We start from the raw sequence: 27828 nt of genomic DNA, 5'->3' as shown, positions 1-27828 counted from the left end.
GGACACTGCCTCTTCCTTGATGTGCAAAGATTAGGCCAAGCCCTTCCTTGGTTAACAGAGATATGTTGTGCCTTGTTTGGTGATTTGCAGGGATACAATATGCCTCTTCCTTGATTTGCAGGCACTCTGTGTGCTCCTTCCTCGTGGTACGGTAATCAACTCATGGACTCTGCCTATTCCTTGATGTGCACAGATTAGGCCGAACCCTTCCTTGGTTAGCAGAGATATGCTGTGCCTTGTTCAGTGATTTGCAGGGATATAATCTGTTTCTTCCTTAATTTGCAAGCACTGGATGTGCTCCTTCCTCGTGGTACGGTAATCAACTCATAGACTTTGCCTCTTCCTTGATGTGCACAGATTAGGCCAAGCCCTTCCTTGGTTAACAGAGATATGTTGTGCCTTGTTCGGTGATTTGCAGGGATACAATCTGCCTCTTCCTTGATTTTCAGGCACTGGGTGTGCTCCTTCCTCATGGTACGGTAATCAACAAATGGACTCTGCCTCTTCCTAGATGTGCACAGATTAGGCCAAGCACTTCCTTGGTTAGCAGAGATATGATGTGCCTTGTTCCGTGATTTGCAGGGATATAATCTGCCTCCTCCTTGATTTGCAGGCACTGGGTGTGCTCCTTCCTCGAGGTACGGTAATCAACTCATGGACACTGCCTCTTTCTTGATGTGCGCAGATTAGGCCGAGCCCTTCCTTGGTTAGCAGAGATATGCTGTGCCGTATTCCGTGATTTGCGGGGATATAATCTGCCTCCTCCTTGATTTGCAGGCACTGGGTGTGCTCCTTCCTCGAGTTACGGTAATCAACTCATTGACTCTGCCTCTTCCTTGATGTGCACAGATTAGGGTGGGCCGTTCCTTGGTTAGAGAGATATGCTTTGCCTTGTTCCATGATTTGCAGGGATATAATCTGTTTCTTCCTTAATTTGCAAGCACTGGATGTGCTCCTTCCTCGTGGTACGGTAATCAACTCATGGACTCCGCCTCTTCCTTGATGCGCACAGATTAGCGCAAGCCCTTCCTTGGTTCGATAGATATGATGTGCCTTGTTCCGTGATTTGCAGGCATATAATCTGCCTCTTCCTTTATTTGCAGGCACTGTGTGTGCTCCTTCCTCGTGGTACGGTAATCAACTCATGGACTCTGCCTCTTCCTTGATGAGCACAGATTAGGCCGAGCCCTTCCTTGGTTAGCAGAGATATGCTGTGCCTTGTTCCGTGATTTGCAGGGATATAATCTGCCTCCTCCCTGATTTGCAGGCACTGGGTGTGCTCCTTCCTTGAGGTACAGTAATCAACTCATGGCCTCTGCCTCTTCCTTGATGTGCGCAGACTGGATTGAGTCGTTCCTTGGTTAGAGAGATATGCTGTGCCTTGTTCCATGATTTGCAGGGATATAAACTGCTTCTTCCTTAATTTGCATGCACTGGATGTGCTCCTTCCTCGTGGTACTGTAATTAACTCATGGACTCCGCCTCTGCATTGATGTGCACAGATTAGGCCAAACCCTTCCTTGGTTAGATAGATATGCCGTGCCTTGTTCCGTGATTTGCAGGGATACAATCTGCCTCTTCCTTGATTTGCAGGCACTGGGCGTGCTCCTTCCTCGTGGTATGGTAATCAACTCATGGACTCTGCCTCTTCCTTGATGTGCACAGATTAGGTTGAGCCTTTCCTTGGTTAGAGAGATATGCTGTGCCTTGTTCTGTGATTTGCAGGGATATAATCTGCCTCTTCCTTGATTTGCACAGATTAGGCCGAGCCCTTCCTTGGTTAGCAGAGATATGCTGTGCCTTGTTCCGTGATTTGCAGGGATATAATCTGCCTCCTCCTTGATTTGCAGGCACTGGGTGTGCTCCTTCCTCGAGGTACAGTAATCAACTCATGGACTCTGCCTCTTCCTTGATGTGCACAGATTGGATTGAGTCGTTCCTTGGTTAGAGAGATATGCTGTGCCTTGTTCCATGATTTGCAGGGATATAAACTGCTTCTTCCTTAATTTGCATGCACTGGATGTGCTCCTTCCTCGTGGTACTGTAATCAACTCATGGACTCCGCCTCTGCATTGATGTGCACAGATTAGGCCAAACCCTTCCTTGGTTAGATAGATATGCCGTGCCTTGTTCCGTGATTTGCAGGGATATAATCTGCCTCTTCCTTGATTTGCAGGCACTGGGCGTGCTCCTTCCTCGTGGTATGGTAATCAACTTCTGGACTCTGCCTCTTCCTTGATGTGCACAGATTAGGTTGAGCCGTTCCTTGGTTAGAGAGATATGCTGTGCCTTGTTCTGTGATTTGCAGGGATATAATCTGCCTCTTCCTTGATTTGCAGGCACTGGGTGTGCTCCTTCCTCGAGGTACGGTAATCATCTCATGGACTCTGCCTCTTCCTTGATGGGTGCAGATTATTCTTTCCTCTTACTTGGGGCTCAGGGAATTCCTTTGCCTTGTTGGATCATTTGCAAAAATATGCTCTGCCTCGTCCTTAATTGAGATTTAATGTGTCTTTTCCTCAGGGTACATAGACTAACTCGGCCTCTACCTTGAAACACAGTGATATCCTCTGCCTCCTTCTTGAGGTGAATCAATGTACAATGCCTATTTCTAGATTTGCAAATTGTGAGTGTGACTTTTCGAGGAACAGAGATTGACTCTGCCTCTTCCTTGAGGTACAGTGATATCCTGTGCCTCTTTCTTCAGGTGAAGCTATATATAGAGCCTATTTCGGGATTTGTAGAGATTGAGTGTGCCTCTTCCTCGAGGTACATAGATTGACTCTGACGCTTCATTGAGGTTCAGCGATATCCTCCACTCTTCCGTGGTGTGCAGAGATATCCCTTGCCTCTTCTCAGATTTGCAGAGATTGAGTTAGTCTCTTCTTTGAGGTACAGCGATTGACACTGCCTCTTCCTTGGGGTGCAGTGGCATTCTCTCTCTTCCTTGAGGTGCATAGATATGCTTAGCCTCTTCCCAGATTTGCATAGAATTATTTAGCCTTGTCTTCGAGGTGCAGAGGTGGACTCTGCCTCTTCCTTGAGACGCAAAGTATGTGTTGCCTCTTCCTGGATTTGCAGAGATTAACTGTGCCTCTTCCTCGAGGTACAGCAATTGACTCTCCCTCTTCCTTGAGGTACACCAATATCCTCTGCCTGCTTCTGGAAGTGAAGCAATATACAGTGCCTCTTCCCAGTATGCAGAGATTGGGTGTGCCTCTTGTTCGAGGTTTTGAAATGGGCTCTGCCTCTTCCTTGAGGTGCAGCAAAATCCAGAACTTCCTTATAGAAGTGCAAAGGCTGGTTATACCTCTTTTTGAGGCACAGAGATTGTCTCGGGATCTATCATGATACTTTCTGCTAGCAAGTGGTATTGTGCAGCTGTGGGTGGAGAAAAGGTGGCGCAGAGCGTGTGCCATTTTCAAAGAAGTGCCCCAGATGTGAGCAAACTTTTGCCAGGGCTCAACTTGCACACCTATTTCAAAATGGCGTGATGAGGGTCATTGATCAAGATAAGATTTTGAAGTGGGAGTATTTTACTTTTATAATGAAGTTGTCGGTAAAATGATTTGGAGGGAGAAAAAACGAAATTTCTATTCAATCAAGTAAAAGTATATTTTAGCTCTAAAACAGTTCTAGTTTTGTAAACCAAGTTTCGTAGTCACCTACTCATGCAGCACACTCAAAGTTGTCATGTTTTAAGTTCTGCTTCAGATCAGAGAACAGCAATACTAGCGCTCCTTTTGTGGCACTGCTCTGAGGATCCAAATCTATCCGTGAAGCTGTGTGGATGGAAGCGGGCTCCCATATGCCAATGCCGTTCTATATTTTGTTGGGCATATTCGTATGCCCTATTAGTTCTTGTTGGAAGTATGAGCCTCCTTTTGTGTCTATGCCACTGTAAACCTTCGACCAATGGGAGAGGCGAGTGATGCAGGTACTCAGCACACTTAGTCATCACACAGGACCGCTTGAAAAGACACTGTTATGGAGAAGCCAGAAAACATAGAAAACCAAAGGCAGCATTGGGAAAAAAATGTCCACTTTTGGAGGAAGACAAGCCTCCAAAAATCATGATCTGGATAATCCAGTTAGACTTCCTCACATTTCCAAGCCATGCAAAGAAGCCATGAATCTAAACTCACCATTAAAACCTCTCCAGCTTCACAATAAAACATTGGGCTGTGCAGTCATTCAACGGTGTATCGGTGCAATGTTCATTTATCGACGGCCATTTTTCCGATAGTTTTTTTTTCAAAATGTTTTATCTAAAAAAAACTCATTGATGTTTTTTATTTTATTTTAGGGGAGTTTCCCCCAACTCCCACTATTAATGTAACACTATTCCCTAACCCCACCACCCCTTTTATACCTTCCCCGCACCCCCTGTGTTTTTCGATGAGTTTAGAAAAATAACATGTCTGCAAAAACCCCTTCGAAAAAACGACTGTCGGTGAATGGACGTCCTACCAGTGCAACTGTTAGCACTGCACACATCAGGGATTGAAATGGCAGCTACTTACCTCCTGCTTGTAGCCTAGAAGGGCCTGGTTAGCTTGGCACCAACAGCTAATCGGAACTACTTTGTCGTCTAGGGTCAACGTTGGCCTAATCACATACCAGTGTGAATTTAACTTTGCGTTTGGGAATGCGAAGAGAGGAGCTCTGGGCCACATAGAATGGGCGGAAAGCACTAGGTATCATTGGCGGCACGCTATGTGCTATCGCTTCATTCCCCAGAGGTAGCTCATGCCTGCTAAGTGATGCCTGGTACCCAGGGGATGTTTTTGGCCCCGGCTTTTTGACTGTTTATTGTAATTCCTTAAATGTCTTCGTATTAGAGTGATCATCTCTTTGCTTGCACGGTCAGTCCTAGAAAGTCTGATTGTCGGTACTGGGAGGTGACTTCACAGCCTCGTACAGCATAAGCGTATCCCCTCTCAGGGTGCATTTCTCTAAGGAAAACCATTCCATCTGGTTAAATATTCCTAATTAAGTCAAATATCTTTCTAACTCAACCAATGGCCTTCGATTTGAGCATTTCCAACTCATTTACTCTGTTTTCCATAGATCGGGTCCAGAATTCTATTCATGTAAATTGCAAAAGGTCGCAAGCATTTTCAGTATTTTCATTCTGAACATAAACCACACGCAAAAGCAGATTTGCTGCTCTGCGCAGTATCCACAGTTGTGCCCACGTATGTGTTCGTGCATAAGAAGTTCTCCCACAATGCACCTGGAGATGCCAGGCATTTGACGCAGGAAACATGTCATCTTGCGCTTTTTTCCACTACCTAATGTGCAAGAGCTTGTGTTGTTTTTCAGCAGGCAAGCTGCTCGGGAGATCTGTCAAAATCAATCCTGTGCGGTGTGCGCATCTCACGACCTCCCCCTCGCCCCAGCTGAGCCTGAAACTCAATACATTTTCAATGAAGAGAATTTAGTTTCATGTTTTCTTAGATTTCAAATTTTCAGGCCAAGGGGCAAGTGCTTGTTGTCTGTATAATGTGTCTGACCCTGAGAGGCGCATGACCTTAGATGTGGCCCCTCTCTGTTCAGGGTTCACGCTGGGGCTCATTGACACCCATTAGCACACGGGCATTATTGACAAAAGTTGTGTTTTTATGGAGGCAACCCAGGCCTCTTTATCACCAACCTACCTCCTTACAAGTGAAATATGCTTCAAACCGCATAACAACACACCATGACTCTATGCCAGCACGGAAAGCACAGATTCTCAAAACGATGTCGACCCTCCCCCATTACACTCACAGACCCAAGGCCACTGATTTCAGCATCTCCATCAGGACCACCGGGTCCCATCCCCTCTCTTTAAGGTTGCCCAGTTCGGAACCACCCCTCATGGTCACTCTTTCTCCCATTGACCCGATGGCTCCCAAACCCCATCAGGCCTCAAGGCCACACTCTGTCTCATTGCCCTTATGCCAGTGGTCCCCCATCGGGCATCCCCACCACTCTTCATCTCATCCGACCAGGCCTCGTGGACACTCCTCCTCCCATTGCCTTCATTGTTCTTGGTCCCCCATCAGCCCTCACGGGAATACTTCCTCTCATTGCATTGTGGTATTTGGTCCTTCATCGGTCCACCTGGTCACTCTTCCTCTCTTTGCCCACGTGGTTCTAGATTCGCTAATGTGCCCCATGGCCACTCTTCATCTCATTGCTGTCATTGTCCCCAGTTCCCATTAGGCCTCATGCCCACTCTTCATCTCATTGCCGTCATTGTCCCCAGTTCCCATTAGGCCTCATAGCCACTCTTCATCCCATTGTCTAATGGTTTTCATGTCTATTTTAGCTCTCTTTGCACTCATTGTGTTTAGTCCCCATCGGGTCCCACGACAATACTTCCCCTGATTGCTCTCATTATTCTTAGTCGCCCAACAGGCTATATGGGCACACTTCCTCTCATTTCTTCATGGCTCGTAGTCCTCCTTCAGGCCATCTGGCCACACTCCCTCTCTTTGCCCTCATGGCTCTAGATTTCCTGTCATGCCTCATGGCCACTCTACATCTCATTGCTGTCATCGTCCCCAGTTCCCATCAGGTCCTATGGCCAGTCTTTATCTCATTGCCTTATGTGTCTTGGCTGCCATCCATCCCGCCCACTTTGTCTCTCATTGTACTAATGGTTTTCAGTCCCCATCCGATCCCCCAACCACACTTCCCCCATTGTCCTCATTATTCCCATTCCCCCATCAGGCTACATGGGTACATTTTCTCTCATTTCTTCATGACTCTTTGCACTCCTTCAGATCATCTGTCCACTTTTCTTCTCATTGCTCCATGGTGCTCGGTCCCCCCTCATGCTTTACGGTCACTCTTGCACTCATTACTTCATTTTTCTTGGACCACCGTCATACCTTATGTCCACTCTTCCTCTCATCGCTTCATGGTTCTCGGTCCTTCGTCACTCCTTACTGCCACTCTTCCTCTCATTGTTTCATGGTTCTCGGTCCTCCATCACGCCTTACTGCCACTCTTCCTCTCATTGCTTCATGGTTCTTGGTCCTTCGTCACGCCTTACTGCCACTCTTCCTCTCATCGCTTCATGGTTCTCGGTCCTCCATCACGCCTTACTGCCACTCTTCCTCTCATTGCTTCATGGTTCTTGGTCCTTCGTCACGCCTTACTGCCACTCTTCCTCTCATTGCTTCATGGTTCTCGGTCCTCCGTCGCACCTTACTGCCACTCTTCCTCTCATTGCTTCATGGTTCTCGGTCCTTCGTCACGCCTTACTGCCACTCTTCCTCTCATTGCTTCATGGTTCTAGGTCCTCCATCATGCCTTACGGCTACTCTTCATCCCATGGCTGTGATTATTCTTGTTCCCCAATCAGGTCTCATGGCTTCCTTCCTCACATTGCTTCAAGGTTACTGGTACTCTGGCAGGCCACCCACATACTCTTCTTCTCTTTGCCCTCATGGCTCTAGGAACCCTAGTATGCCTCATAGACACCCTTCCTCTCATTGCTGCCATTGATCTCTACTCTCATTAGGCCTAGTGGCCACTGTTAATCTTATTGTGTTATGGCTCTCTGCCATCCGCCAGGCATCCTGCCCCTACTTCCTCTCTTTACTCTCATGGCTCGAGGTCCCCTACTGGGCCTCACATCCACTCTTCCTGTCATGGCTGTCATTGTTTTCCGTCTCCATTAGGCCTCATTGACACTGCTCATCCTAATGCCTTATTGCTCTCTGCCACCCTGCAGGCATCCTGGTCCCACTTCCTCTCTTTACTCTCATGGCTCGAGGCCCCCTCGTGGCATCATGTGCTCTCTTTCACCTTTTCATGGTTTTCAGTCCTTCATCAGGCCACCTGCCTACTCTTCCTCTCTTTAGCCCCATGGATCTAGATTCTATATTGGGCCTGACAGCCACTCTTCCTCCCTTTGCTTTATTTGTTTATTTTTTGGGGTTTTGTAAAGTGCTAGGTCGTGAGTGAATTGCTTGAAAACGTATATCAATGAAGCCCCACGTCTGGTTCTTGTCTTACTGTGGTGTCCTTTACTCTGCTTTTGGAGCCCACTCCTTTGAAAGTTGTCTGGGTCTATATTGTCTTCATTGCCAAACCGATTTTTCAAAGATTTCTGCTTTATGTTCTGTGTGTGGTAGTGCACTTTCTGGTGTGTTTTTTGACCGTGCCAGCCTGTGGCTTTATTAGTGTGACCCATGGTTTCATTACATTCGGGAGGATAGCTCAGTGGCAATGTGCTCGCCTTGGAAGCAAGACGACATGGAGCAACACAGGTTCAATCCCCGGGTCCGCGCTTAGAAACCTCAGGGTAATAAGCACGTTATAAATAACCTATCATAGCATATCATAACACATGCTGGTCTCCTGTGTGCTTTATTGCTGAAGTCTTGCATTGCATTTGCGGATCACTTCATTTGGTTGTTGACATCCTCTAATCATGCTCTATGCTTTGCATTAGTGGAGCCCGCCAGGTTGGTTCGTCTTATGGGCCTATCCTATAAGTATTAGTGTCTCTCTTGAGTTGAGTGCTGCCCCCCTGTAGTGCATTGCTTTTTTAGTGTGATCTTGGTTTAATTATTTCCCCATGCCATGGTGCGGTGTACGTTGTTCCTTGGTTTGATTGTTGTGATTCTCCAATCCCTGCTTCATTCTTTGTATTAGTTGAGCACCCTGGTTTGATTGTATTGTTTTTCCTGCGTTATGCTGGTCTTCCTGGTTTGATTGTTTACTTGCATTAATCAGTGGATCCCACTGGTTTGATTCGTGTTATGGGCCCTTCTTTATGCCATATAGGAATTGGTGGTTCTCTCGGTTTGAGTGTTGCCACCCTGTATTGCATGGCTTCCATGAATGGACCCCTGCTTTCATTATTGCCCCCTACCATGTTATTGTGAGTGCTCTTAGTGATCCCTGTTCAATGCTCTGCATTGGTGGGTCTCCTGTTTTTGTTATTGCAATGCTCCAACCCTGCTCAATGCGTTTTATCAGTGAATCCCATTGGTTTGGTTGGTGTCGATATATCTTCTTTACGCTTTAATGATGTTTTTCTTGGCTAGATTGTTAACTTGCATTGTATTAGTGGGTCGCACTGGTTTGGTTGGTGTTGATGTTTCTCCTTTATGCTTTAAAGGTGGTTCTCCAGGCTAGATTGTTGTCTGGCATTGTATCAGTGGATCCCACTGTTTTGGTTGCTGTTGATGTGCCGTCTTTACCCGTTAATGGTGGTTCTCCTGGCTAGATTGTTGTCCTGCATTTTATCAGTGGATCACACTTGTTTGTTTGGTGTCCTGGTCCCTCCTTTATGCTGGTAGTGTACTAGCGGTTCTCCTTGGTTCATTGCTGCCTCTGTGGCTATTTTTTGTTGTTGCATTGTTTCAGTGGATCCACTGGTTTGGTTTGTGTGGATGTGTCTCCTTTACGCTTTAATGGTGGTTCTCCTGGCGAGATTCTTGTCCTGCATTGTATCAGTGGATCCCACTGGTTTGGTTGGTGTTGATGTTTCTCCTTTACGCTTTAATGGTGGTTCTCCTGCCTAGATTATTGTCCTGCATTGTATAAGTGGATCCCACTGGATCACCTGGTGTCCTGGTACCTCCTTTATGTTGGTAGTGTACTCGCGGTTTTCCAAGGTTGATTGCTGCCTCCCTGGCTAGATTGTTGTCCTACATTGTATCAGTGGATCCCACTGATTTGGTTGGTGTTGATGTGCTGCCTTCATGTGTTAATGGTTGTACTCTTGGCTAGATTGTTGTCCAGCATTGTATCAGTGGATCCCACTGGTTTGGTTGGTGTGCTGGTCCCTCCTTTGTGCTGGTAGTGTACTAGCAGTTCTCCTAGGTTCTTGACGATTGCTGCATTGTTTCAGTGTATCCACTGGTTTGGTTGGTGTTGATGTATCGCCTTAAAGCATTAATGGTGGTTCTCCTGCCTAGATTATTGTCCTGCATTGTATAAGTGGATCCCACTGGATCACCTGGTGTCCTGGTACCTCCTTTATGTTGGTAGTGTTCTCGCGGTTTTCCAAGGTTGATTGCTGCCTCCCTGGCTAGATTGTTGTCCTGCATTGTATCAGTGGATCCCACTGATTTGGTTGGTGTTGATGTGCTGCCTTCATGTGTTAATGGTTGTTCTCTTGGCCAGATTGTTGTCCTGCATTGTATCAGTGGATCCCACTGGTTTGGTTGGTGTCCTGGTCCCTCCTAGTGGTTCTCCTAGGTTGATTGTTGCCTCCCTTTATTGCATTGCTTTTATTAGCCGAGCCCTGCTTTGGTTATTGCCCCATGCCATGGTGCCTTGTGTCTGTTATTGAATGCCCTGCCTGGCTAACTTACGGGGTCTCCGTGTGTGCGGTGTTCTGGTGGTCCTCCTGGTTTGCTTGTTCCCATCCTTGGTGGTAGTTGTGGCTCCTCTGCGTTGGGGTGCTGCTGGCTTGTTTGCAGGCTTTCTTGCTGGGCTCTTTTGGGTAATGGTCCGCAGTGTTCGGGTGCTGTTGCTTGAGAGCGGAATCGTGCGCGTGTATGGTCTGTGTGTACCGGTAAAGACCCCTAGCGGTGCCGACGGCTCGATCTTGCGTGGTGCGATGCCCGGGTATACATCGCACCTTGATACTCGCTGCGTGCACATCCACCGGGTCTGATTGTGCCGGATCCCTGCCCTCTGTGCTGCCTGCGTGCGTGGTTGTGACTCCTCTGCCCCCGGATGAGCTGGTCTCCGCTTTATGCCGAAGCGCACACACCATAGCAACGCACCCGGCTTCCCGAGCTGCCGGCTCCTGTCTCTTTAAGCCGTGGGGGAGGGGCTGGGCACTGACACAATGGTCCAGAGGAGTTTAAGCAAGTTCCAGGGAAGGCATCCTCGCCGAGCGTGGAGGCAGCGCTGGCTGGGAGAAGGCTGCCGAGTCGCACCGGAGATCTGAACGAAGGCTGGTCAGGAAGGGGGGCGGAGACCCAGAGGATCCCACCAGCGGTGCCAGACCCATGCCCTCGGGGAAACACAGGCTGGCCGGCTACTCTGCATGCACACCGGGAGCCGCAGGAAGCCCACCGAAAGAGAGCCGGTCCTGCAGGAGAGCTGCAGCACGAACACTTGGGTCCTGCAGGAGGGAATCCGGCGTGAGCAGATCTAAGCTTTTTCCAGATCCCTGTGCACGGCAGGAGGAGGTCGGATCACCACGGGCAGCTGGGGAGCACATCGGACCTTCGGGAGGGCACCCCGATCTCTGCCCGGAGCCCCCTGGCAGAGAAGCCTCCCCCTCCACCGGCGGATCCTGCCCCAACACACGCGAGTTTCCCTTCATTTCTGCCTTTTCCTGGAATTGCCAGCGCTCTCTTCCCTGTGCGTTTCGGGGGGTCTTCTTCGCGCATATTGGAATTTATTGGTGGCTGGAAGTGGGGAAAGGATGGGGCTTGTCCTCAGAAACCTGTTCTGGCTTGTGCCTGCCTTCCTGTGCCCAACTTTAGGTAAGAGAACCGCGCCTGGTGCTGCTTCTGCTGCCTGGTTACAGTATTCTTGTGTGTTTTACAGTCTTATAGTTATAAGCCCTATCCATGAACAATCCCACAGCGCTCGCTGTCTTTAAAACACACACACACATCAAATGTACACTTAAAATCGCATGCTGGCAGTGCGCGCGCATTATGCCTGATTTCATTCTGTGATGTGTTTATTAGCGCAGCCGAATTTTTGGGGGGACAATCTGACTTCTTTGAGTACTGAACCCCTATGCAAAGTGCAGCTCTGCAGTGCATGTCCCTGTGAGAAACACCCCCCCTCCCCCAGTGGAACCAGCGCGTGTGCACAGCCACATGGGCAACTTCGAAAATGTACTCGCAACGCCACACGTATTGCAGAGGGGCCTGGGGAGGGCACGCATGGGTAAAGCTGGAGACCATGTGGGAACGGGAGTGCTAGGCATGGAGGAGGGCGGACGGGCAACGCTGGTCGTCTATACTTGTACTCCGAAATCTTTATTTGAGCTTTCTTGTGTTTACAGGGCTACATACAGGTCATCAAATACATGTGTCCTTGGGTGGCCCTCTTGACATGTTAAATAGCGCATAAGTCGCACTGAATTGCCTGAAGGCACGCCATTATGTGTTGCCGTGCCGGGTAGATGGCTCAGTCGGTTAAGCGCTCGTGTCTGTGATCTGCGCACATGTTCCTGTCCCACTGTTTTACAGCAACGAAACGCTTTGTATGTAACACACTTTTTTTTCGGTATAGCGAGCTTTTTCCATCCCTACCCTGGTGTATTACAGTAGTATTGCCACACTGCTGAAACGGCAATCACTGGCTGGGACTGGTTTTGGAGAAGCCATCCGTCTGTTTTTGTAGGCACCCCGCCTCCTACACCCCCTCCTTTTTTACGGCCCGCTAATGGCTTTTCGGGCAAGGAGGCCCTCCCACCGCCGAATTCATGGAACCCCGCTGGCTGTAAACTGACGCCTAAAAAACAGACACTACCACAGCCGTGTACAAGTGGCTGTAAGGGAGGACACACTAGGGTCTGATGGAGACACTTAACATGCAAGAGGGCTCTGACAGAGGACACCACGCCATGTGCATGGTATCTGAGGATCTGAAGGACAAGGCATGCATGGGGACTCTGAAAGTTACTTTGTAACATGTCATGGGTTACATGTTACGGTGTTACTCTTCACCGCCACAGAGATACATTGCATGGTACAGTATTACCCTTCACATCGGCCACTTAAATGCCAGTGTTATGCGTTATCCTCCACAGCCAAAGAAACCTTACATGTTACAGTGTTATCCTTCACAGCCTCATAGACCAATTACAGGTTGCTGTGATCTTGTACAGTCAGAAAACTCCCGTGCATATTACTGTGTCCTCTTTCACAATCACAGAGACCGCTTACATGCTAGTGTTATCCTCCACAGCCAAATAAACCCCGTCCATGTTCCAGTATTCCCTGTCTCAGCCAGAAAAGAAAAAAACCTTACATGTTAGTGTTACCCTTCACCGCCACAGAGATACATTGCATGGTACAGTGTTACACATCACATCGGCCACTTAAATGCCAGTGTTATCCTCCATAGCCAAAGAAACCTTACATGTTACAGTGTTGTCTTTCACAGCCACAGAGACCTCATACATGTTAGGTTATCATTCACAGCCAGAAAACTCCCTTGCATGATACAGTGTAATCCTTCACAACCACAGCGATCCATTACATGGTACAGTGATCTCATTTGGAGTCATAGAGACTCCTTTTATGTTACAGTGCTATCCTTCCAACCAGAATATGCTTTTTCCTTGTTACAGTATTATCTTTCACGTCTAGAAACACGTTTATACAGGCACGTTATAAATGCCATATCATATCAATCTGATCAGAAGATACTTGTTTGCATGTTGCAATAGTTTACTTCAGAGGCACCTAGACTCCTGACTTTTCAAAGTGTCAGGTTCACAGCTACGTACAACCCTTACATGCTACATTGTTATCCTTCAGAAGTACATAGACTCTTTACATGTTACAGTGTATCCCTCAGAGCCACAGAGACCGCATACACTGTTCAGTTATCTGTCAGAGTCACACAGACCCCTTACTTTTTGCAGTGTCATCTTTCACAGATATGTATACCACTTACTAATGCTACACTGTTATCCTTCAGAGCTACATAGACCCCTAACACCTTACAGCGTATCTCTTAGAGCCACAGAGACCCTTTACACCATACCATTTTATCTGCCAGAGCCACATGGCTACGTACACTCCTTGCAGGCTACACTGTTATCCTTGGGAGATAATATAAACTCTTTACATGTTACAGTGTATCCCTAAGAGAAACAGAGACCCCTTACACCATGCAATGTTATCTCCCGGAGCCACACAAACCCCTTACTTTTTGCAGTGTCATCTTTCACAGACACATATACCACTTACATGCTACATTGTTATCCTTCAGAAGTACATAGACTCTTTACATGTTACAGTGTATCTCTTAGAGCCACAGAGACCTTTTACACCATACAATTTTATCTGCCAGAGCCACATGGCTACGTACACTCCTTGCAGGCTACACTGTTATCCTTGGGAGATAATATAAACTCTTTACATGTTACAGTGTATCCCTAAGAGAAACAGAGACCCCTTACACCATGCAATGTTATCTCCCGGAGCCACACAAACCCCTTACTTTTTGCAGTGTCATCTTTCACAGCCATGCTGTTCTCCGTCAGTTACCTAAACCCCTCACATATTACAATGTATCCCTCAGAGCCACGTAGACCCCTTACACCGTGCAATGCTATCTGCCAGAGCCACAAAGACCTGCTTGGAACAGTGCTATCCATCAGAGTCACAGAAAACCATCATGTAACACTGCTATCTTTGATAGTCTAATACTTCTCTTGTATGTCCCAGTATGTTAGCCATCAAAGGCGCAGACATCCCTAATATTTTACATTATGCTTTCAAGCCAATAAATGTCACAGTATATCCGCTGCCAGAGCCACATGTATTTCTTGATGTTACACCCCACAAGCCACACTCACATGAGCGTGTATTGGTCTTTCTGGCCACATAGACTGCTCACATGTTTAGTATGTTGCCTTCATAACCACTGAGGCCTGTACTTGTTACAGTAGGTTCGCTTTAGATTTATTTAGCCCAAAGAGTGTACAGCCCCCCAAAATGTTTGACATTCAAAGACGTGAGAGTTCTCTGTGGCGTTGGAGGCTAACCTACCATAGGAAACACGTGGGAGTTCTCTGTGGCGTTGGAGACTAAACTACCATAGGAAACACGTGGGAGTTCTCTGTGGCGTTGGAGGCTAACCTACCATAGGAAACACGTGGGAGTTCTCTGTGGCGTTGGAGGCTAACCTACCATAGGAAACACGTGGGAGTTCTCTGTGGCGTTGGAGGCTAACCTACCATAGGAAACACGTGGGAGTTCTCTGTGGCGTTGGAGGCTAACCTACCATAGGAAACACGTGGGAGTTCTCTGTGGCGTTGGAGGCTAACCTACCATAGGAAACACGTGGGAGTTCTCTGTGGCGTTGGAGGCTAACCTACCATAGGAAACACGTGGGAGTTCTCTGTGGCGTTGGAGACTAAACTACCACAGGTAACATGTTGGATGTCTTTGTGGCATGGAAGGCTACCATAATGTAACACATGAGGGGTCTCTGTGGCTTTAAAGTCCAACATACTGTGACTTGCCATGGGTCTCTGTGGCTCTGAATGTGAACTTGCTGTGGTATGTAAAGGGTCACTGTGGCATTGAGCCGTGCTGCAGCATGTGACAGGTCAATGTGGTGGTAAAGGGTAACCCACAGTAACATTTGGGAGGTCTTTGCACATTGAAGGCCAGCATATTGTACTATGTGAGGGGTCTCTGTGGCTATATAACCTAATATAATGTAACTTGCCAGGGGCTCCTGTGGCTCTGAACCATATAACATGTAAGGGGCCTCTCTCACTATAAAGGCCAACATGTTGTAACTTGCCAGGGATCTCTGTGGCCCTAAAAGGGAACTTGCTATAACAAGTGAGAGGTCTCTGTGGCCTCCAACTCTAACATACTGTAACATGTGGTGGGACTCTGTTACCTGTAACATATGCAGGTCCTCTGTAACTTTAAAGTGTAACACAGGGGTCTGCACCCTGTAGCTCTTGCAACGTTTTGCCCTTCAACAATTCCCACGACATCCTGCCATTGATTATGCTGAATAGGGTTGATGGGAATTGTAGTCCAAACTATTTGAAGAGCCAAAGGTGGCAAAACCCTGGTCTAATATATTCGAACTTGCCTGGGGTATCTGTGACTCTAAAGGGGAACTTGCAATAACATGGTAGGGGTTTATGCAGCTCTCTGGGGTAGCATTTGACAACATTAATATTTCATATTTTTTAGTTAGTATAGAAGGCATTTTAATTATCCTTCAATAGGCCGACACTGTTGGCCGTGTCCTCAAAACAAATCACATCTCTCATTGTCACTACATTTGGCATGTTCATCCAAGAGCCCAAGGATTGAATGGGTATGGAGTCGTAAGTCCTCTCTCACTGCCCTTAGTGAGGTTTAATGCGCAGTGACGGGCAGTGTCTGAGGCGGATGCTGCTGTAGGCCACGTCTGGTTCCATTGGTCTCCAGCCATTTCCTTTAACGAGTACCAAACCCTCCCATGAGTTCCCATAAGGACATAGAGATGAATCGGTGGGCAGCGCCCACTGGTCTGGCCTAATAGTGCGTTGCCAGTCTAGCAGTGCCTCACTGTATCCTCCCCGGGTTCTTCTAGACTGTAGTCTGGACACGTGGGGCCCAATCCGTAAAGAAATGACCAGAAGTAAGCCTGGTGTAGCCTTGACTTACACCTGGAGTGAGCTATTTGATTCACAGGAGAAGTTACTATGATTAAGAGACTTACACCTGACTTACTCAACAAGTCAATGAAAGTCCGAGGTATCCAGAGTAACTTGTTTTGTTTTTCGGATATCCCTCTCCAGGGGTAATGGCAGGGTAAGTGAAATTTAGGCCTAACTTCTGGGTCCATGAGCTTGCCAGCAGTTGTGGCTTCGGCAATAGTATAACTTCGGAAACAAGCATCTTTTGTTTCGTCTTCTAACAGCACTATGTCTGAGCGCTGTTCAATTAGGAGATACCAATTTTCTGTCTCTTGCAAATCTTTTCTTTCCAGCAATTGAGGTTTTCGGTGATGTGTTCATTGGAAAAAGCATGTGTCGCTTTGGTCGCCCCTCCATGTCATTATCAGACTGGAGAGCACTAGCGAGGATGCGGAGGAAGGGGGGGCTTAGGTGGGCAGAACTTTCTAAAAGCGGCAGGGTGGTGACTTTTTAGAAGGCGGGGCGTGCAGGTCTCTGGACGCCATTACCGTATTGGAAGCTCGGGTTCTGGAAGCTGGGCAGTTGTCGGTCCTGCGTGACCGGACCCGTCAATGTCCCACCTCAGCCCTGGGATTAATGAGGCTAGAGTGGAAGATAGTGACTTGTGAGCCCAGAGGCTTGATCCTCACTGGAACCCAGGCCCTGTGGTGAGCTGCAACCTTCAGAAGTTGTCTGACAATTCGTTATGTGCGCTGACAGCACCCCCAGGCCTTCTCTGGCTGCCGATGGAGCCTTGAAACGGTAACATGTTCTGCAGGGAAGACCTCCTCAAAACGAATGACCGATCACTCACGTGCTGCTTTCAAGCGAGCCGTTCTGGACACTTTTATAGCGTGGTATATGAATTTTGAAAAGAGATGCCACTAACCCTCAGTGCTTGCACCAAACATGTCTACTGTTAAGATGCCTTTCTGCGACGCATGTTTCGCGCTTTCTCCTGCGCCTTCTCAAGACTATTGGCTAATGTGAAATATTCAGTGGGATAACTGGGGCAACATGATAAGGGGTACCTCATCTGGAATCCTGTGCCAGAAGTGTCACATATGTGTCGGCTAAATGGTCTCTTACCAACATGCTTTGCACAATCACTGAGGTGGGCAGACCGACATTTCACACATCAGTTGTGTAATCTTAACAGAACACTGCAAAGTATGCCTACCTGTGCAGCAAACACATAAGCAAAGCCAACTCATCCAACATGCAACTTAAACATAGTATAGTGGCCGTGCACAGCACCCCAGCAGGGCTTCCCGTGCACTCTATATGCTCCTGGTGATGTCCAAAACCACCCTGGCGATATTCCTTAATTTCAGCACCCTGCCACCCTAATTAGGAAGAAGTCATTGGGCACCATCCTTCCAAGATCAGGGCATAGATCTCATGTTCTTTCTGGTCATGATTGTGGCGTGTCCCATGTGAATTAGTCATGTTCTTTAAAACAAGTGTGACATGGCACAAATGCTAACTGCCAATTTTGAGCTAGAACAAAAACCCATAAGTGTCGTCTACCAAAGAAGCAGGACAATAGGGGCGACGAAGCAGCGAAGGACATAATGCAAATACAGAATAGACAAAACTTAAAGGGGAATGCAAGGAAAGCCATTTCTTTTTGTATTTCTTTTTGTAAAAATTGTAAATCAATTCAATAAATAAAAAAATAAAAATAAGTTACATATCGGTTGATCTGTTTGGCTGTAGCTTGAGCTATGTACGAAGTGTATATTTGGGAAATGGATGGATGGTGGTACATGGTGAATTTCAGGGCCATATAAAATGATAATTGACTGTAAGCAGTCTCAGCCAGATTCAGAGCCTTCGCTTAAAACTTTCTTTCTTTCAGATGCACTAACCTTAAGGAAACGTGCAACAGCTGTTTGCTTGATTGCACTAGCATTGGGTGTGAGGATTAGAAGCTGGGTGGGGAGATGCGAAAGCCAGTGGCTAGTGTAGCTGCTGCGCTGGGGATATGGATGGTCTCCCGCATTTTCTGTAATGTGTACAAGGCGTGCCTACTTCAGAAGGACGCGGGTGAGACCCATATAACACCAGCTGTTGGTCAGCCACTCTAGACCTCCTTAGGAAAGCAGAACATGTAGAACTCAATTAAGCACTTGGTTCATTTATTGGAGAAGTCATGTCATTACAAGGGCAGTGTATCATTTTCATGTTTTTTTCACTGATGTATACCGGTATTTGAAGGATTTTATTGTTTGAATTAGAAATGCATGTACTATTACCAACAATGACAGGTGTTGGTAAATAGAGTCTTCTTTTTAATGGAGTGCTGGATTACAGAGTTTTTTCTGCATTGATACTTAAAATTTGCCATATTCCCTTGAAACAGATGAGCATTGCTTTACAGCGAAAAGCAAGGCCGAATTTCCACTGAAACATTGCACACACCATGCTCAGCTAGCCTGTAAACTACAGTGCCACAGAAAGTCTCCTGGTTGGAAAGCAGATTATATTTATTTGTGTCCATGCAAACAACTCTCTTATGTAAAATGAAGTTTTGAACTAGTGAAGAAGAGCAGAAATGAAGCAGGTAGGAGGGGCCATTGAAAATAGCAAGGATGTGCCACAATCGGGCAACAGAGCATGCCTTAGTTTGCAGCTCATAGGTAAAGGTGTGCAAGGCTTGCACATCTGTCAGGCGCATTGGATTGGCTGGTGGCCCCATGTCTTTGACCGAATGCATCACCAGTCCACCGAAGGGGTTTTCAATCCTTGTAAAGCTGCCGTATCGGAAGCCAGGGTTTAGGGTGAGAAGACCAGTGCGTCCTTTGACCCGCCCACTGGGAGTTCTGAAAAAGAGAGTGACAATATTAACTAGCAGGCACTACGACCTGCTGATAGAGAGTGGGGTAACAGCAGGTCTGTAATTGTATTTTAGTGAACACGACCTCGATGGACCATTTCCTGTCAGCAGGGAGTGTCAGCCCAAGCTGTAAAATAGCAGGAAATGGCCTTCCTGTTTTTCCCTCCCACTTAGACAGGTGATGTCATCTGCTGCTATGAAGTGTGCACCACACTGGGAAACATGACGGCAGATGTCTGCAGATGTTTGTATAGGCACGGGCACTCCGCCTTTCATCATTTCACTATTTCTATAGGTATTTACTCAAGAGACACCGAGTTTGTGATGCAGGCTATTTACATTGCCTCCCTTATATAAAGCTAATGGAAACAAATCAAAATTAAAAGATATGTATTCATTTAATTTAATTGCTTTTGTACAACGCGCTTAATACCATACCCGAGTTTGGTTTCTAAGCACGGATCCGGGATGCAAACTTCTTGTTGCTCTGCATGGTGTTGCTTCCAAGTCCAGCGCATTGCCCCTGTGCTTTCCTTAGTGCCTACCTATTTCTGATAATAAAGACGCTGGATGTTCTCCATGTTTTCCTTCTGGTTCCGCTGGCATTTTGTAGAGACAGAAAACATACTAAGCACAATTGCTGTAAGCGAGAAACAGGGACCGCGTCAGGGCCTTTTGGACATTTCAGTTGAAATGTCGCTGGAGCTTAATGGGTGGACCCAAGCAGCTGCCTCATGTTAGCAGTCTTACAACACAGCAAAAGTTTTCTTTAATTCAGGGCATTAAATGTGTACTTTGCAGCACACATGTTATAGGCTGTCTTTACTGGAGCCGTCAGGGATCCCCTCCCTTAGGCCTTGCAGTATCCAGCGGCACTCTTATCACCTGATTGCCTTTTTACTCTGGTTTCAATTACGTTAAGATTTTGCTGGCAAAGAGCTTAATTCAGCTCTCTAATGGCGGTCTTTCTGATGATAATCTGCAGCTCTGAACCCCTCCTTGAATTCCTTCTTCTAGTATTATGATCTATGAACCTTAGTGGTGCCTAAAACTGCTTTTCCCAACTGGACAGAATGGGGCCCCCAAACATAATTTTCAAATGGGCCCCTGCAAGCCCTGACACAAGTTCAGCCGGCCCTGATAAGAAGGTATGCTCTCTGACCCCCTTCATACCCGACACTGCCGCTACCAAATGTATCCAACATCAGGATTCAGTCCTTGGTTATCCCCACAATAGACCAAAAATGACAACACTTATTCAAGGGGAGAACACCAAGCATTTGGCAAATGTAATTGTGCTTCAAAATTCTTTTGAGGATCCTGAAATTAGAATAACTTCTGCAGTGGCTGATTCAGCACTTTGAATAGAGCGCTTCATGTCTCATTTCTCCTGCATCTAAGCACTGGAATAACCTAGCTTGGAAGCAATGGAATAGTCTAAATCAGAGGGGAACAGTTCTAGGAAACAGTGGGGTGGGCGGGAATAGGTCCTGGGTGCTCAGTGGGATGTTGTTTGAAAAGGAGGGGTTCTAGACGCGTCCCGAAAAACAAAGTAAGGGGGCCCTGCCTGATGAAAGATGTACATTGTTTAAGGTTACCAGACGACTCCATGTACACAGGGACACTACGCTCCAGTCTTGGCTTTTCATTTCTCCATCAATTGCCTTCTGCGAGTTTTAATCTTGGGTGTTGTTTTGGTTGGTTTCCATCCTGCGGAGATCAAGGCTTCTGTTGTGCCTTGGACTCCTGATATGACACATTTCCGGGCCATCTAGGGTGGAGAACTCATGCATGTTGCCTTGAAGGGGATGTCGATTGTTTCTAAAGTGACGTATCCTTATAACGGTCGTCAGTGTGTTTCCCTGAGGACAAGGCTGTGGTTGAAGTTCATGCCGGTGAAGAATTCGCTGCTGTCTAGTGGAAGGCCTTCAGAGGACCAGGGGGTATCTGATGTGCCTGCCAGGAGGTGTCTGCCACCACGTAGAGGGGAGAATAGTAAACTTTGAATGGTATGAACATTTGAAGGGTGCAGGGATCTAAATTGGGATTTGTGGACCAGGAGCAAAATGCAACTCCTGGCTATCAGACATCACCTGTTATGCGGGAGCTACGTCGGCGGAAACAGGAGCTAGTACATAGTAGGCAGCAAATCTAACATTTGCCTAAGATGAAAGCTCTAACTTTTTGTCAATTATATATTATCCAATATGTTTTAAATGGTGTTTATGTGTGTCTTTTATTTTCTTTTAGGTACATTCCCAAACCTACACAGTTAATATTACATAGCTATGTTTGCATGGCACCACCTGCCTGGGGAGTTGGAAGTAGCTCCTGGTAGCAGAGACGTTGCTAGGGGGGAGCTGAGGGGGCTATACCGCCGAGTTTTTTGTTTGTATTCCCGGATAGAAGCTCAGGGGCTACAACCAAAAAACTAGCTAGCCCAGAGTCCCGACAGTCCCGACATTAGCGTAGCCCCAGATCTTTTCCAGACCTAGCAACACCACTGCCTGGTAGCTCTTGGTTTCAACAGGAGCTACATAACTCCCAGCTCCTGGGGCTTGAACCTGTGACTGCTGGTTGCGTGCAGATCCTTTTGTGGCCTTAGGAACGATGGCTGAGTCAACACTTGCACCGGATGGAGATGTTCCCTCGTACCAGTTATGGCTGCCGCCGGAACGTCCGGGGCGGCTCAAGCACCTCAGCTGATCATGAGGGTATCGGGAGAGAGGCCCAGTGCAACAGCAACGCATTGTTTGTTTGTGGAAGCCCGGCTAGATCAAAGGACGCAGGAAATAGCCATAGCCCATGCAAATGAGCAAATGCCAGCGGAGAAAGTCACCAGCGATATGATGTGGGCTTCCAATAGCCGCAGATATCGCAGAAGCAATTGAAACGCATATCAGCTGCAGCGCTTTGATCTTTATTCATTTATGCATTCATATGACTTTCGCACTGATTGACCCTTTGAAGCGTGAACCCTAGAAGTATTTGGGAAATGTTCATTGTCGAATTGAAGGACAAACCTAGCCACCCTCTTCTGCCACTGCCAGACACCAAATTATTTTATTCCATTCAGTTTATCTTTTTACTTTCAATCATCCAGAGATGTTTTCTGTACTGGGATTATTTTAAACTAGAGGCATCCACGCCCCCTCTTCACTGCCCATCCTCCCAGTGGTGCTACACACTGCATAATGATAGTGCCCCTACCGCTGGTAGGGTATTTGTTTGATATTTTGTTACACACCATATGCAGGCAAAGTCGCTACATAGTTGTGGATGTGAGGAGGGAGAATGGAGAGGGTGAGGGGTAACAGAGGGTCTTTCACATGATAAGACGGGGATGGAAAGTCTATCGGTTTATATTCACCTGCTGGCAGAAGGTCATTGTGTTATTCGTATCCTCCCACCGCATTAGTAGCGTGCCCGATGGCAATGTTATCATTTTGGGGTTGTATATTGTGTGTAGTCTTGAGTGTGTCTGTGTAGGCTTGAGTGTGGAGTGGCCTGGCTCATGATTCTGGCAAACCTTGGTCTGTGTGACGGAGTGAAGTGTAATCTGGGTAACTGTATATACGATAGTGTCAAGCGCTATGGACCGCAATGTATGTCATGGCTCGCGACACTCCATCGACTGTTACAACGGGATACGCATGGCGTGTGTTACTGTAGAACGCATGGTTATTTAAGGGAAACCTAGTTCGAGGTGAAGGAAGTGCACTGTCAGGGTGCCGGTGAGATTCTATGTGTGCTTGAACACACAAGGCCAGTGTTTCCTGTTAGGCTTCACCCATAATGCTCTGTTCAGTACCTACAATATTCCCCCTCCAAGCATAAGGAGGTGGGTGTGTAATGTGTGCTATGTGAGTAGTTGAGCTGCTGTTGGATGCGTCTAGGTGGTTGATGTGTGGAGTGCAAGGTGGTAGAGAGTGCACGATGGAGATGATGATGAATGAGTTGGTGGGTGGGTGGATCATGTGATTGAGCATCTAAACCAAGAATATTAGGAGTCCTAATGGAATGCACTAGGGATGTGTTATTCCCCAGCTCTGAAATCAGATATAACCTGGTCTGAGAGAAGGCGGGAATCTACCCGAGGAGTGAGGCGTTTGGAGTCTTGGCCTAAAGCCTAGTTTTATTGCTAGCTTCACAAGCTCCTCTCACATTACTGATTTGTAACATCCACATACACTTTCAACAAATATTCCACAGGCATACATTACAAGTTTTGCATATTTGCAGTGCAATATGGATGGCGTGGATAGTATCTACTGAAACCTTTTTTTTTTTACTAAATCTTTGGATTGTAAGTTTTTAAAACAATTTAAATTGAATGGAGAAGTCCATTAGGATCTCAAGCCTGACCACACTTTCTGTCTATCGCAATCTGCACTTTGTGTTGATCACCTGGATCCAAGAGAGAAATTCAACCAAATTCCTGAAGACTCAGCACCCCGGCATAACCAGGGCAGATCTTACACTCCCGCACAGCTGCTGAAATCTGGTAGTCCATCTCCATCTTTATTCAGGTGCTTGTTAGGTGCAGTATGTAATGGGCAGTAACACGTCCCGACTGAAATCAGATATTCATCAGTGAAAAATCAGCACTTTTATTCATTCACTTTTTTGGGGTGAAAAATATCATCAAAATCGCTGCCTTGCCATGTCACAGTATTATTAGACCCAGTCTTTGGGAACTTTTCTCTTGTGCCCTAGACCAGAACTCTACACAAGCATTAAGAATACCAGATATTTGGTTCGTTTCATTGTCGACCACATTTGAAATGCTTGGAATTCGGTATATTTGCTGCTGTTTTAAAAACATATATGCAGTGTTAGATTGTCCAGGATTTTGAGGAGCGGATGGTCCACCATGTACAGAAACTCATGCTGCTGGTGGCGCTTTCAGGCTTGTTGCAGGGTTTCCCCTGCCTGTTTTGGGGTCCTCAACAAAGAGAGCGCAGGGAGGAATTGGGAGTGTATCCTTCCCCCTTTATGGTGTAAGGAGGTCTGTGTTCACTGTAAGAGTGGCCTCAACCTGGGCAGGTTAATGCAGTATACAGCTATGAAGTGCTTTGTAGAGTGGTTGCTTAGTAACCTTTCCTAACACCCTGGTATCTCTAGGGTTCTACGTTGTTTCATTAAAATGATAACTTTCTGTGTGACAGGTTTAGTTTTTCTTTTAGTGGGTGTGGGAGAATCTGCATAGCTTCATACCCATCCATACCTGCACCCTTCCTACCTATGCTATATCTGCTAGCCCTAAACATATACATACCTTTTTACCACCACAAAGTCATTTCGGCAAAGAAAATTACCACAATTTAATTTGGTCGGATCTAGTGTTTGCCTTCTACACTGAACGTGCACGTGTGTGTTTTGTGAGTGTGTGTGTACGCGCACCTCTGCCAGTTTGGGATTTCTCTATGGGACTCCCAGTGATGGATGGTCTCATGTTTGTTGGCGGGTGGCATCGTCAGAACATCTCTCATGATTGGTAGATCGTTCTGGCGGCAGTTCTTTCAAGAGCCTAGAGGCGGGGCTAGCTCTGCGGCCTGCCCCTCTCCACGAGCAAGTGTGCACTGAGATTCTCTCCAGGTGATTTTTATTGGGCAGTTTCTGCTCTGTTATCATTCGCCAATTTGGCTGCAATCATGGTTGCCATATCAGCGGCCATTTTAAAACCCAGTCACCTCAGTGGGTTTCAAAGCAGATGCACTCGCTTAATAGGAAAAGATCGAGTAGGCTGTGGTTACTACACCATTATAATACCTGGTTATTTCGTAACTCGTTTTTGCCCCTGAACTTCTCTCCTTTATTTCAGTTAGAAGGTAAAGAAATGCCAAGAGAGCAGAAGCGCCCCTTCCAATTGGGATTTAATTATGGTTATCAAGTAAATCAAAAGTTGAAATCAGAGCTCCTCATTCCATGTTGCCGGTATTAAGTAATATTATTCCCACCAATAATATCGCCATATATATGGTCGTGGGGTAAGGCCACAGGCAATATTATTGGTGGGGATAATTTATGAGGTAAATGGGACTGGGGATTGTGGGGGTGGGGAAATTGGTGTCCCCCACAGGTTCCATGGCTCAATATTGCCGCAAAAATATGACAATATATTTGTATGCCGATATTTTTGCAGGGATATTAACACATGGTACCACGGTGCCCAGTTTAACAACTTTTGTTGTTTCTTGGAAGGAGGACCCGCTGCTTAATATGATTAGGAAAACAAAGACAGATGACAAGACACACCCCCATACTAAATAAACACCTCCCACTTTGGGAATCATATTGTAAAGAATCCTAGTATGGGACAGAACAGCTGTTTATTTTATCTCGGGTGAATGGTGGAAAAAGAGTCAATATTTGTTTTGCATAAAAAAGCGCTTCTTCAGGCGTCTAAATATAATGCCAGTGCATATTGCTAAGCGCATATCTTGCACCTTGACATGAGTAAAGACAGCACCGTTTCTCTGCATTTATGTGGTGTGTTGCCTGTGCCTGGAGGTTTGCATAATGGTGTCAGTCTCCCCCCTCTGTCTGATGTTGGGGTGCCTGCTGCACCCTGCTTCCTTGTTATCTATGTAGCATGTTATCTGTGTCTCCAGGTTTGCATAATAGTGTCACCCCCCCACCCCCCACCCTCTGTGTTTGATGTTGGGGTGCATGCTGCACACTGCTTCCTTGTTATCTTTGTGGCATGTTACCTGTGTCTGGAGGTTTGCATAATGGTGTCACCCCCCCCCCCCCCCTCTGCCTGATGTTGGGGCGCATGCCGCACACCGCTTCCTTGTTATCTTTGTGGCATGTTACCTGTGTCTGGAGGTTTGCATAATGTTGTCACTCCCCCCACCCCCCACCCTCTCTATCTGATGTTGGGGTGCATGCTGAACACTGCTTCCTTGTTATCTATGTGGCATGTTGCCTGTGTCTCCAGGTTTGCATAATAGTGTCAGTCTGCCCCCCCCGTCTGATGTTGGGGTGCATGCTGCACACCGCCTCCTTGTTATATATGTGGCATGTTGCCTGTGTCTGGAGGTTTTGCATGATGGTGTCAGTCCCCTCCCTGTCTGATGTTGGGGTGTCTGCTGCACGCCGCTTCCTTGTTATCTATGTGGCATGCTGCCTGTGTCTCCAGGTTTGCATGATGGTGTCAGTCTCCCCCCCCCTGCCTGATGTTGGGGTGCATGCTGCCCGCCGCTTCCTTGTTATCTATGTGGCATGTTGCCTGTGTCTCCAGGTTTGCATAATGGTGTCAGTCTGCTACCCCCCCCCCCCCCCCGTCTGATGTTGGGGTGCCTGCCGCACGCCGCTTCCTTGTTATCTATGTGGCATGATGTCTGTGTCTCCAGGTTTGCATAATAGTGTCAGTCTGCTACCCCCCCCCCCCGTCTGATGTTGGGGTGCATGCTGCACGCTGCTTCCGTGTTGTCGCTGACTCCACTGCGGCTCCGCAGCACTTGGAACATCTGCCCCATCACAGGTTGCTGGAGATAATTTATGGTATGCCAGGCTTTGCTTCCTTTCCCTCAGCTGTTCCCTCGCAGGAGGATGCTGGGGGCCCAGCTTCTCTTTTATTCTGAGGACTCCAGCAGATGAGGCGTCCACAAAGGATGATGGATCACAATGCTACCCGCTGACAGCCCCGCATCCCACCCATGGCCCGGTAGCTTGCTACTCCGCTGAGCGAGGGACTGTAGTGCAGACTGGACCACCTTAATGCACTTTTACGTGGAAGCAGTGCTTGTAATAGGGGCTGGTCAGATAGCATTGAAGACTGAAGTCTTCCACAGCCAGAGAGCATCACTCCTGCCCAAGTGAGGGGATGGTCACATGTCTTTATATCGAAGACATTTTTAACACATGGCCATATATCGAATCTTTTATCTTGAAAACTTTTATAGTGAATGCATTTTTGGGGGTGAGGGGGAGGAATCCCCCCAAAATCCCAGTTTCTCACCCCTAAAAACCCATCTCGACCGTTTCCCAAAAATATTTAACCCTTTACCCCACCCTAAATACTATATAAAGATTTCCAATATAAAATAGTCAATATATGGGCATTCACTATAAACGGTTCAATGTAAACACTGTATACCAAGGGGAAAGATGGTGCATGTTCCATGTTCATTCAATCCATAGCGTCTCTGCTGGGATTGCCTACTGGAGAGCCAGTTTTCTCAGAAAGTGCTGTAGGTCATAACTTATAGAAACAGAACTGAGAAGTAGTGATGACAATATAGGCAGGGAAACAAAAAAGAAGACTGCCGATATGGTTGAAGGGGAGGGAGTAAGGGGGCAAAACTGCCTGACTGAGAATGATCGAGTGGGAAAAGGAGGCTGACATTTCTCTTTAAGAGTGTGTGTCATGACAGGTCCATTTTTACTCTTCCAAAAAATGTCTCCATGATGTAGAACTTTACACGAGGACTACTCTTGAAAGACTCCGCCCGTTTCATCTGTTCTGTAGTATCTGGTAGCCTCTTGCCCCCACCCGTGCATGCCCCCCAGCTCCACCAGACATCTCTGCCGCTTGCTGCCACTCGTTCTCTATACTCCTAATCAGGATTTTTCAGGAGTTTTGGTCACCGGTTTCTAGAATAGTTTTTTGTGATTATGGAACTAGCTGTTCCAT

At 47.0% G+C, this 27828-nt stretch overlaps 1 protein-coding gene across 2 annotated transcripts in view; it reads left to right on the top strand.

Annotated features, from left to right (window-relative positions):
- The first annotated feature begins 10527 nt into the window (after positions 1–10527).
- The window catches only part of ROBO3 (roundabout guidance receptor 3), a 468117-nt gene continuing 450816 nt past the window's right edge, over positions 10528–27828 (top strand). The window contains exon 1 of one of the 2 annotated variants that reach the window (XM_069614542.1): positions 10528–11453. In XM_069614542.1, coding sequence (XP_069470643.1) covers positions 11393–11453 — 61 coding nt within the window. In that variant the 5' untranslated portion in view covers positions 10528–11392. The remainder of the gene's footprint in view (positions 11454–27828) is intronic. The other variant, XM_069614541.1, reaches the window with a different exon arrangement.

This window comes from Ambystoma mexicanum, chromosome 9 (genome assembly GCF_040938575.1).
Source record: "Ambystoma mexicanum isolate Mex_15411 chromosome 9, UKY_AmexF1_1, whole genome shotgun sequence".
NCBI lineage: Eukaryota > Metazoa > Chordata > Amphibia > Caudata > Ambystomatidae > Ambystoma > Ambystoma mexicanum.
This window is presented reverse-complemented; position numbering and strand designations above follow the sequence as displayed.